Source organism: Pristis pectinata, chromosome 1, assembly GCF_009764475.1.
Source record: "Pristis pectinata isolate sPriPec2 chromosome 1, sPriPec2.1.pri, whole genome shotgun sequence".
In the NCBI taxonomy this organism is placed as follows: Eukaryota; Metazoa; Chordata; class Chondrichthyes; order Rhinopristiformes; family Pristidae; genus Pristis; species Pristis pectinata.
Genome location: NC_067405.1, coordinates 41,684,913 through 41,697,318, shown reverse-complemented (window position 1 = coordinate 41,697,318; position 12,406 = coordinate 41,684,913). Strand labels below are relative to the sequence as shown.

Sequence of the window (12,406 nt, the reverse complement as noted above, 5' to 3'; positions counted from 1 at the left end):
AATCCTTCACTTGTAATTATTCAGAGTGCTAGTTACATTTGATGTGTACAACATTATAAGTAAGGGGAGCTGGTTTTCTGAGAGTTTGAGAGCAGTCAATTTATGGGTGACTATTTTAATCCATTAAACTGTCCTGCACTTTGAGTAAATCTAATTTGTGAAACAGCTGGTAGCAAATAGCTGTATAAAATCTTGATTAAGATTGTGCCTCTTACCATGGACAACTTCTTCAGACAGTGGCAGTTTAAGAGATCAGTCCAGTGGTGCACAACTACTGGAAAAGTCAAACGTTGGAAAATAAAGCAGTGATTTGAAGCATATTGGGGATATTATCGGAGTTTAAAGAACAAGAGTGTGCCAAGATGCATTGACTCATTCCAGGATCGTGCCAGTAAACCACAGGAGTGTTCCTTCAGGCTGCTTTGGCTTTCTTCATGGATAAGTCATTGCATGTCTGTTTCCTGTATTGAATGACCCGCCTAAAACATGCTCTCCTAAAATACACATTACAGCATGATACTGGGCTTCTCCAGTCTCCTAATGAAAATGCAGTATATGATAATTGGGTTCTAAATGTATAATACAAATAGCAGATATACTTTCCTGGCTTCCACAGTTAATGCCTTGTGTAGCTGTGTTAAAACATTGCTGCTGAGTTGAGCTTTAATATTTTGATAAGAAGTAGAGAGGGAGTAGGACACTGAGTGGCTGCTTCTGCTTTGCCTTTGGCTATGTCATGGCTGAGTGATACTTTAATACTCTAACTCCATATACACTGTTCCCAAAATCCATCTCTGCCCTATCAACACTCATTCACTTAGACTGTCCAAATCCCCTTGAAGACCCACTGCATCCTTCTCGCAATCTGTAGTTGTCCTAACCTTTGTATCCTCAGCAGACTTGGAAATGCTACACTTGATCCCTTCACCTAAATCATTGATACAAGTTGTGAACAGCCGGGCTTCAGTCCTGACCCCTGGCAAGCACCTCATTGGTCACAGTCTTTCAACCTGAAAATGGACGCCTTTATTCCTGCTCTTACTCTGTCCTTTAAACTCCAATCCATGCCAGTATATTGGTACCCAATCATGTGCTCTAATTTTGTTTAATAACTTCTCGTTGTGGCACCTCATCAAAGGCTTTTTACATGTCTTTAAGCACCACATCCGTTGGTCTTATCTATTCCACTAGTTACAACTTCTATACTTGTTAACTGATTTATCAAATCTGATTTGCCTTCATAGAGCTATGTTAAGTCTGCCCAATCTGATTATAATTTTTCTACATGCTGTTTCACCATTTCTGTAATGATAGATTCTAGCATTCTCCATACTGCTGATATCAGCTGAACTGGTATGTGGGTCTGTGTTTCTCTTTTCCTCCTTTCATAAATAGTTGGATTGCATTTACAACCTACTTGTGGATTTATTGGCTTTCTGTACCCATTAATTTCTCCAATACGTTTTTACTAATGCTAATTCATAGAACAGTACAGCACAGAAACAGGCCATTCGGCCCACAATGTTGTGCCAAACTAATAAAACTAGTAATTAAATGGCCTAACTAAACTAATCCCTCTGCCTGCATAATGTCCATATCCCTCCATTCCTGCCACATTCATGTAACTATCTGAGAGTCTCTTAAATGCCTCAATCATATTTGCCGCCCAACCCACCCCCCCCCCAGCAGCCCATTCCAGGCACCCACCACTCTCTCTGTGTAAAAACAATAACACTGCCTTGCACATATCCTTTGAACTTGCCCCTCTCACCTTAAATGCATGCTCTCTAGTACTAGACATTTCAACTCTGTCAAAAAGATACCGGCTGTCTACTCTTATCTATGCCTTTCATAATCTTTATAAACCTCTATCAGGTCTCCCCTGCTACTCCAGAGAAAACAACCCAAGTTTGTCCAACTTCTCTTTGGAGCACATGCCCTCTAATCCAGGCAGCATTTTCACCCTTTCCAAGGCTTCCACATCCTTCCTATAATGGGAGTGACCAGAATTGAATGCAATACTCCAGGTGCAGCCTAACTGGAGTCTTAGTTAGAAAAACTCCAAGAGATTTATCAGACATGACTTTTTGTGCTACACTATATTCTGCATTTTGCTTCCTTTTACTACCTCGATGTACTTATGTATGCCACGATCTGCCTGGATAACATGCAGACAAAAGGTTTCACTGTATCTCGGTACATGTGACAATAATAAACCAAAAATAGTTCTCTTTTTTTGGAAAGTTTTTTGTCTTCTTTGAAGATGGACACAAATATTTCTTCAATTTCTCTCCCATTTCTTTAAAACCAAAATATTTTCTCTTTTCTCAGTTTGCAAGACTGCAATCATTAACTAATCTATTGAATCGTTCATAGTCTGTTTTTATATTTCTCATTGGATTAGTCCAGTATTCTACTTTACTTTTCCTCATCAATGTCTTCGTCCTTCTTTGCTGAATTCTGAAATTTTGCCAATCCTCAGGCACTGTCTCTTTTCATCAACTTTTCTTGTTGGCCATAGTTGGCCCACTTTTCCTGTTGTTGAGTTTTGTGCCTTTAAATGGGTATTTATTTTATTGATAATAGTAAAATAATTCTTTAAATATTAACTGTTGCTTGTTTATTATTGTAACTATTAATGCATTTTACTTATCTATCATAGATAACTAATTTCTCATGCCTTTGTAGTTTGCTTTGTTAGATTTAACCTGTAACATAAAACTCAGCTTGAAAAATCCAGTGTGAATTGATGGTTTTGTTTATTTCACTATGTAGTCATTCATCTAGAATGTTTTACCACTACTTTTTGCATCAATTAGAATGTTAAACAACTCCAAAAATACTTCCATACATTTTTTAAAACTGCTGTGGGAACAATCGCAGTCATGCATAAAGTTTGACATATTGCACACAAGCTGTGGGTGTAAAGAATGTGGCCATTTTTATTACCTCCAGATTAAATTTAGCTCCATAGGCTCTAGTCCCACTCCAGAGACTTGATTAAAAATCCCAGGCAGACTCTTTAGCACTCTGCTGCCTCAATGTTGTTGTCTATCATAGAGGTCCCCAAACTTTATTGCATATCCTCTTCCACTTATGCCAGCTGCTTGTATCACCCTCCTGCATATGTTTCATATTTTATATATCAATTATTATCTTCTGCCCAACTCTCTCCCTGCATAGTGAATATCTTTACAAATCTGCCACTGCACGGTTTTTTCCATATTAACCTCTTTGCAACCACCTCTCTCCAGGGCAACCACAGTTTGGGAACTTCAGGTCTGTTGTCCTATCTGCCTGTCGAGTGGGTAAGATTGCGTATGGCAAAATTTGAAGAGCAGAGTAGTTCTCCAAGTTTCTTAGCCAATATTTATCCCTTGTGCAACATTAATTTAAAGAACAATTACCTGATTATTACCTCATGGTTATTAATAGAACCTTGCTGTTCATAAATTGGTTGTCCTATATTTTGCTCATGAAACAATAGTTATGTTTCTGAAGTGATTATTTGCAAACTGTAGTTCTGACTATCATTGAGGTCTTGAATAGAATGTATATTTTTGGAAAGGACAAAGCTTGTGTTGTAGTCTTAAGTATTTGCTTGATTGAAACTGTTTCCTTTTCATACAAAATTGACTTAAATGGTCATTAACCTCAATTGCTACACAGCTCATTCCATGAAGGCAGCTGCCAAACTCTACACTATTTGAAATGTGGATCCTTTATCAAACAATTGGAAACTCTAATGAAATTTAGTCAAGATCTGAGTTTACACCTAGCTGATCCTCCTTATAATCATTCCCCTTTGACCCTTCATGCACCCTTCTTCACTTGAGGAAATGTAATCTGAGAATGCAAGACAAGTGAGTTATGAATTTCAACACAGTGCTGTCGCATGTGCTTCAGAGGACTATTTATTGGAATGTCACTACTAATTGACAGCACTATTTTCTAGGTGATAAATTCAATAGTAGGAAGGCCAGAAGTTCATAATCCTAATCTTATAGCTGGATCATTGAATTGGGCAGCACATTGACTGCATTTCAACACTGGTGGCACATCCAGCGATTAGCTCGGAGATTTTTATGTTGGAACTTAGAAATGAAGAAGCCGGTTGTTCCACAGTAGAACATTCTTTCTACCTTAACTGTGCCAAATCCTTCACCAGGATGATGACCACTAAAACAGATGCCTAGCCTCTTCCAATTTTATTCATTACAGTTGAATACAACAACACTACTTCCACTTCACAACATTATAAAATAAATAAATTGCTGTGATGTTGGTGTTTCAAGCAAGAACTCACTTTGTTGCCCTTAAAATTGTTCTCGAGGAGGTGAGGATCACTTCTGCCTGAACTCTGTGATCATGGTTCTGCCCCAAAGTTGTTGGGTAGAAGTTTCAGGAGCCTGTTTCAATGACAATAAAGTCACAACAATAATGCACGTCTTTAGAGCAGTGATTGAAGATGATTTTTACACACCATGTGACCTCATCTTCCTCATTGATCTGTGATGCAGGTTTGGTAGAAGTGGGTGAAGTTGGGGAAAAGATATCCAACACAATGATAAATCATAATGCCATTGTTTCATTAGATCCCAGGAAGAGAGCAACTACAGTGCTTGCTTAAAATTTGCAGGCTTTACAGCTTGAAGGGCTTAATCTATTCTGACCTGAATAAATTCCCATCATTAAAGAAGGAACATAAAAGTTTTCTAGTTTTAGCCCTCAGTTCTGAAAGTGCACATTAGCACACAGAAATTTACCTCACATATAATAACACAGAATGCCATCAGGAATTTGCAGTAGGTTATGCACCTTGAATAATGGGCTTTTATCTCATGGGCACTGAACACATACATGTCTAGGTAGAGTTACAGATAGAGTCGTACAGCACAGAAACAGACCCTTTGGCCCACTGTGTCCATGCTAACAATGAAGTACTAATCCCATTTACCAGCATATGGTCCATAGCCTAATATGCCTGTGTTTTATAAAGTTGTATCAAGACCTCACTACTCTTTTATTCTATGCCCTGGCTCATGAAGACGAGCATCCTTTATGCTGGCTTCACCCCCTTATCTACCTGTGCTGTCACCTTCAGTGATCTTTGGACGTATACCAATGTATCTTTGTTTAGGGTCCTACCCTTCATGGTACATGTTCATCCGTGTTATGACCCCTCCCCCAATCCCCCAAAATGCATCACCTCACACTGATCAGGATTAAATTTCATCTGCCATTGTCGTGCCCAATTTACCAGCCTCCTCACACTATCAACACCACCAATTTTCACGTCATTCTGCAGACTTACTAATCATACCTCTTACATTCACATCCAAGTTGTTAATGTATAAAACAAATAGCAAGGGTTCCAGCACCAATCCCTGGTCACAGGCTTTCAATCACAATAATGACCCTCACCACCACCCTTTGTCTCTTATTAACAAACCAATTTTGCCTCCAGTTTGCCAACTTGCCTTGGATCCCAGAGGCTCTGAAGGCTTGGACCATTCCAGCCTTTCTATGTGGGACCTTGTCAAAGGTTGATGTAAACCATATCGACTTCACTGTCCTCATCAATGTATTTAGTTACCGCTTTGAAAAACTCAATCAAATTAATCACAGGGATCTCCCACCAACAAATTTGTGATGACTATCCCTGATCAGTCCTGGTCTTTCCAAGTGTAGATTAAACCTGTCTCTCAGGACTTTTTTTCAATAATTTCCCTACCACTGACATTAGACTCACAGGCCGATAATTATTTGGCTTGTCCGTGTCTTGAATAAAGATGCCGCATTTGGTGTCCTCCAGTCATATGGCACCTCACCTGTGGCCAGTGTAGATTGAAATTTCCCTGTTAGGGCTTCAGCAGTCTCCTCCCTTCCCTCCCTTAGCACCAAGGCATACTTCTCATCAGGGATTCACCCACCGTAATGCTTGCTGAGGCATCCAATTCCTCTTTAATGTTAATCTGCTCAAGTCTGGGGACTTCTTAAAAAAAATCGATACAGTCACTTTTTGTCAGATTCCTGAACACAATGTTGCAAAGCTTGAAAGTAAATGTTTTCAAGCTTTATTGACTTAAGAAAGTGTTTTTTATTTAGATTCTAAAGCTTTTGTCTATATTGGTTTCCAATTGTGTGTATTGATTTGGCAATGTTCTAAGTACTTTTTCTGTAATCCACCTATAGGTTTAATACTTTGCCAAGCAGAAGGACGCTGAAGAATTCTAGATTAGTGAGCAAAAAGGATGACGTACATGTTTGTATCATGTGCTTGCGTGCAATTATGAACTACCAGGTACACAGAATAAATGTTTTTCTGTTTCTGTGCTCCAGCCCTTTGTTCTCTTCCTGGCTGTGAGAAATACAAGGATTTCAATGTACCATTGTCACTGTTGGCTGTGAAGTAAAGCTTCTGTTTCAGCTAGTTAAATAGAGACTTAGTTTCATTTATCAGTTTGTTCTGAATCCTTCATGAGACCAAGTCTAGTGTCTGTTAGGAATATGTTTTAAGGCACACAAAAGGATCACCAGTTAAGTGTTATACCAAGTGTCATGTTTAGAGATTTATTATACTGTAAATGATGGTGTTGTTATGCAGTTATAAAGGCAAAAAAGCAGTGATAGGAACTGATTTCTGTTTATTATTTTCAGGCCAAGCTAAAGCCTGCCTGACTGTCAGTTTCCTTTCCTCAGTTTAGACCCGTTGATTATTTCATCTTGCACTTGAATTGCTTCAAGGAATTGGGCATATGTGGATTGTTTTTCCACTACCCAATCATAATGCCTACCAAATTGTGGTGACATTTTTATTCAAAAGTATGAAATATGTTGACTATTGGGTGTGTCTACCATCCAGCGTTGGAATAGTGATTACTGGCTTTGACTTGCATTTGACCGCAGAATATTGGAAGCTTTCCATCTTTCCAAAAGTGTTCAAAATGTCAGTAAATCAAAACCAGTCTGCAATAATCCTTTTGCAGAAATAATTTGAGTCACTAATCTTTTTTAGATTAATAATTTCATTATGTGGAAAACCAACAGAAACTTTTTGACTCTGCATCTTGTGGAAAGTCCTAATGCATATTTATTTAAAAGCTCAATGCAACAAATATGCAGGGATGTGAGAACTTGTGGTTTGTTATCAGGTGCCTTATCTACAGGTTTTGACTACCAGTCATTTTTCTTGTATACTTCCCATGCAGTCGGAGCCCACTCTTTCAACAAACAGTGCGCAAGTTGTTGCTCAATTGTAAGTTAATAATTTCCTATGGCTATCATTTGGATCAAACCTCAAGCTTTACAACAAGGACCAACTTGGCTTACAGAACTCAGTTCTGGTATTGTAATATTTGGACAGTGGTCCTCAAGTCGATATTTGACAGGATGTACAACTGCCTTGTAAAATCTCACCATACCAAGACCACGGAGTTGGATATAAGAATATTTTCATGCACTGTTGTCAGGCCCTAATAGTTACTGAAAAACACTTGTATCAGTTCAAATGATATTTATTATTGACTGACAGAGAAGTACATTAGCTCTGTTTTATTCATGTGTCCTAAAATGTTTTGTCTTTCATTGCAGTATGGCTTTAATATGGTCATGTCACACCCACATGCTGTTAATGAAATTGCACTGAGTCTGAACAACAAGAATCCCAGGTAAGGTATCCTTTCCACTTGAAAAACATGTTATGGTCATGTACTGGTTTAAAAATATGCTGTACATACTGCAAAAATTGAATGATTATTGATTGAGTTTTATAGGATTTTTGAGTTGTACGTTGCAAGTTCTCATTGTGAAAAGATGAAAATGGATGCTAAATGGGGCATATCTGTTAAGTTTGATTTTTAATGTGCAATCTTGGTCTTAATTGCTGATTATCATAATTTGACCCTGCTTTGTCTTACTAAATGGAACGTCTGCAGACTTAGTACTGAAGTACTGTTCAAACACAGGATTCATCACGCAGTCTGTATTATTGGACTCCGTGTATCCACTGCAGTTCTGGTGGAAAGAATCTGGAGGAGGATGGTGCCTCCTACCTCAGAGGAAAGCAAGTCCACCTCACACTACTTGTCCCTCTCTTCTGTAATGGCTTGCGCTGCTCTCCCTGGTCTTGTCTCTTCTCTCAATCGGGATCCCTGGCAAGATGTCCCTGGCTGAAGCACACCCTGGTGGTTCCTATAATGTCCAATAAAGAGAGTGCAGTACGGAACTCGCACTTTTTGAGTCATGGGAGAATTTCCAGAATAAGTGTTGGTAGAGTGTTGCTGAAATCATATCAAAGTATCCAAGAAGGTCTTCCAAATAGTTTCAAAAGTTCATTAGCACCAAATGAATAACAAAGAGTGATACTCCTTTCAAACCTGCCCCCACTGATATAATACTGCCCTCTGACAATAAAAGTTCATTACAAGGCCCTGGAAAACCTATTCCCATATCTCGGGAGCCATCTGTCAGTGATGATGAAATGTAGCATTGCCTTCAGAGCACCAGCACAACCTTTGACCACCGAAGAAATAGGTGATTGAAGATGAAAACCTCAAATCTGTTACAAAACCTGTGGTATATGAGGCAGCTTCCACATCTGAGACTTGTAGTATATACTGCAGCCACTTCAAGGCACTAGTAGGTAGGATAAGCAAACTAATATCAGTGTGCTCTGCCAAGCCAACATCCCCAGCACTCAGGCTTTAGTCACACTCAGTCATCGGGCAACCCATATTGTTTGCATGCCTGCCATCAGATAAGATTTCAGTCTCCTGAAACAGAAACTCTGCTCTGTGCTCTTGTCACGTGAAAGGGTTGTCAGGTGGACAGAGGAAAAGAGGCAAAGGTGTGCTCAAAGCTGCCTTGAAAAAATGCTGGGAATCCCTGGCACATTACCACTCAAGGTGGAGAAGGAACATGTGAATGGCAAGGAGAACCTCTGTCCCATGCCCCAGGAGCACACAAAAGTCCTGCATGTGAGGCAGAAGGAGCACACCACCTCGCATGCAGGACTATTCACCTGTCCACTCTATCAAGTACCTCCTACCCTATCTATGGTAAAAATCCATCTTTGCCTCATTAGTGTTTTCAGAACTCAGAGCTAGAGTGGAAGAAAGTCATCCTCAATCTAAAGTGAAGTGCCTTGTATCTCATAGGACTAATATGCCCATTTAGCTAGTCTGTGTTGGGAGAGGGTGTTAGGTGAAGAACTATCCACTAAAGTAACATGCAGCCATCTCTTGAACACCAGAAGGAACTTAAGTGACAGTTATAATCTCTGGGAAGCTGTTACTAGTGTGTATTTGATATTCTTGAGTAAGATGGTGTTTTGTGCTCAATATGAGCTAAACTGCTGTCATGACATCACCTTGCTAGCTAGAAGCATCTTTAGCACCTGATGGAGTTATTGAAAACAGCCATTCAAAGCATCTTGAGGTTAGGAAAATTATATATTTTTCTGTGGTGTGTTTTTTAAAGTATTTTGTTGAATTTGGGAGAAACAATCCCAAAATGAAACACCAGTGTTGCTTACAAATGAAAGTTTCCTGTGTGTATGTCCAGTATAAAAGGACTGGTGTAACCAGAACTTTGTTACCCTTGTGCCATTAATGATTTTATTTACTGTCCTTGTAGAACAAAGGCGCTGGTCTTGGAATTATTGGCAGCCGTTTGTCTTGTCAGAGGAGGACATGAAATAATCTTATTAGCATTTGATAATTTCAAGGAGGTAAGATTCCATGTGGGAGTTGATTTGAGTTTTTTTTACAGGATTCCTTGTTACATTCAGGAGCTTTTTTTTTCATTATTTCTTGGACAGCAAAGTGAGTTTGAAGCTTAATCAACACAACTTTTTTTATTGTATCGGTAAAAGACGATGTGCTAGAAAACACAAAAATAATTATGTTATAGTGAGAAGATGCTTTTGAAAAACCAACTTTATTTTCAAAAGTACTGCCGTGTAGAAGTAAACCCTTCAAAGTATAAAATTGCTTTCTCTCTTAATATACTAGGTACAATACGTTTCCTGCTTAGTAAATTTGCAAGTAGTCTTCAACTCTTTATGCCTTGGGAAGTACTTGCCAATTGGATTTTTGTAAAAGTCCATGGGCGTTCAATGTTAAAATGCTGCAATGTATCAACAGCACTTACTTGTAATGCATTCTCGAGATATCCAGTAGTGCAAACTAGACCCTGAATTCTGCAGTAGAGGTTTATGTGCATTCAAAAGGTCTTGGGTTTCTGCCCAGCCTGATCCCTTTGATGATAATTCCCCCTGCTTTAGAAGACAAAACCATTAAGTTCACTTTTCTGTGTTTCCTCTTGGTTAAGGGGACATAAATGTAGTAGAACCTTCTCCACCTTGTCCAGAGGATACTGTGATGGATTAGTTGAGGTTCCACAAGAAGAAACATGCAACAGAAACTTGGAAGTTCCAGTTCTTTTGCTTCTTGTTGACCCTTCAGATTGTCTGAAAGCAAAGACTTTTTTTTAAGTTGCTTGCTACTAAACACATTTTCAATCATTAAGAAAAAAGAGGGACCATACTGGTAACTTTCAGTTTGGATATTAACTGCTGATATAAAAAGGAGTTTCGGTTGCTGGCTATAGTGGGAACAATTGATTATCCAATATTAATTTAAGTTTCATCCGTCAGAATTTTACATTCATCTTGTGATGTTTTTAGCAGCACAGGAATACCAGAATATAGGAGTTAGGGTAAGAATAGAAATAGGTCACAGGCCCCTCAAACCTACCCTGCTGTTAAATATGATCATGGCTGGTCTGCCCCAGGCCTCAACTTCACTCCTGTGCCAGTTCTCCATAGTCCTTACTTCCCTCATCTTTCAAAATGCATGTACTTCCTCTTTAAATGCCTCCAATGAGCTAGCCTATACAGCACTTCGGGGTAGAGAGTTTGAAGTTGAAAACACATATACATCCCAAATTTTGGCCCCATCAATATAACTTGATGGCATGTCTAAAGTGAAGAAAGACGTTATTAGGATACAAACAAGCGTAGAGGAACAGAGGAACCTTGGAGTTCTAATCCACAAATCCTTGGAGTTAGCAGTACTTAATAATAAAGTAGTGAGAAAGCATGCTTGATACTGGCTGAGGGATAGAATACAAGGCAGGTAATGCTAAAACAGTGCAAAAACATTAGTACAGCCAGTGTACTGCATACTATTCTGGTCACCTTGCAACAAGGAGGATATGATACCATGAAAGACGATGCAGACCTCTTCACTAGTGGTAGCATAGTGATGCAAGTTGTGGAGCTGTTGGTCAATGGCTGTAGTGACTCGGATTCGATCCTGACCTCCAGTGCTGTCTGAGTTTGCATATTCTCCCTGGGTGTGGGTTTCCCCTGGGTTTGCCAGTTTCCTCTCATGTCCCAAAGCTGTGTGGATTTGTAGGTAAGTTGGACACTGTAAATCACCCGTATTGGTGAGAGTTAGAATCTGAGTGAGTTGATGGGAATGTGAGGAGAATAAAAATGGGATAAGTGTAAATGCATGCTTCATGGTTGACGCTGTCTTGGAGGGCTGAAGGGCCATTTTCTGTGCTATATAAGGCTTCATGATGCGTTTTATGTGGATTCTGCCAGGACTGGAGATTTTTAGTTATGAGGAAAGACTGTCCAAGCTGGGATTGTTTTCCTTGGAAGAAAGAAGACTTGAGACACAGGTAAAATGTAAGGGATGGATGCATTTCTTTAGCATAGTTAGAAACTAGGCAGCAACATTTATTTAAGGTATTTGTGAAAGGGATTAGAAGGGATCTGGGGAGAAAAAGTCACTCAGCCAGGTCTGGACTTCCTGCTGGTAAAGTTGTTGGAGACAGAAACCCTTACCACATTTAAAAGTGCTGGATGAGAACTTGAAGAGTCGTAACCGGCAGAGTTCGAGAGTGGAGGAGTGTGATTAGCCTGAACCTTATGCTGGCTGAGGGTGACACAAGGAGTTGAATGGCTGTAAACTTCTGTGATTCTTGAGAACAGTATTTCACTGTCTGCAACAGAACTGGAATTTGTGACCTCCAGTTGGGCCAGTTTTGAAGAAGTATTTAGTTGCCTGGATGCAGTAAAAATAGAGCAAGGCTTTCCAGAATCGAAGTCTCCAGAATTTCATTAGGTTTCCAACAGGGAACAACTGAGAAAAAACAGAGTTTTAAAATAGAAAGTGTCATGGAACAAATGACCAAAAAAAATTAACGTAATAAGAGTAACAGAAGGTAGGTAAAACTAACACAGGAATCAAAAGGAGCTAAAGGAACAAAAAAGGAAAAAAGCGAATAAGTTAGTTGCCTATGAGCCTAAATTGTCTTGAAGTTTCCTTGTGTAGCGCAACAGTTCTGTGCTCTTTGGAGTAGAATTTTATCACTGACTGCAGTCAAGCACAAA

The 12,406-nt window shown here is 39.3% G+C and overlaps 1 protein-coding gene across 1 annotated transcript in view; it reads left to right on the top strand.

Moving 5' to 3' along the window:
• Window positions 1-12,406, top strand: part of fmnl2a (formin-like 2a) — a 199,709-nt gene that overhangs the window by 150,222 nt on the left and 37,081 nt on the right. Inside the window, 3 exon segments of the mRNA XM_052029894.1 lie at window positions 6,196-6,304; window positions 7,594-7,670; window positions 9,637-9,730. Of these exon segments, the coding sequence (XP_051885854.1) occupies window positions 6,196-6,304; window positions 7,594-7,670; window positions 9,637-9,730 (280 nt within the window).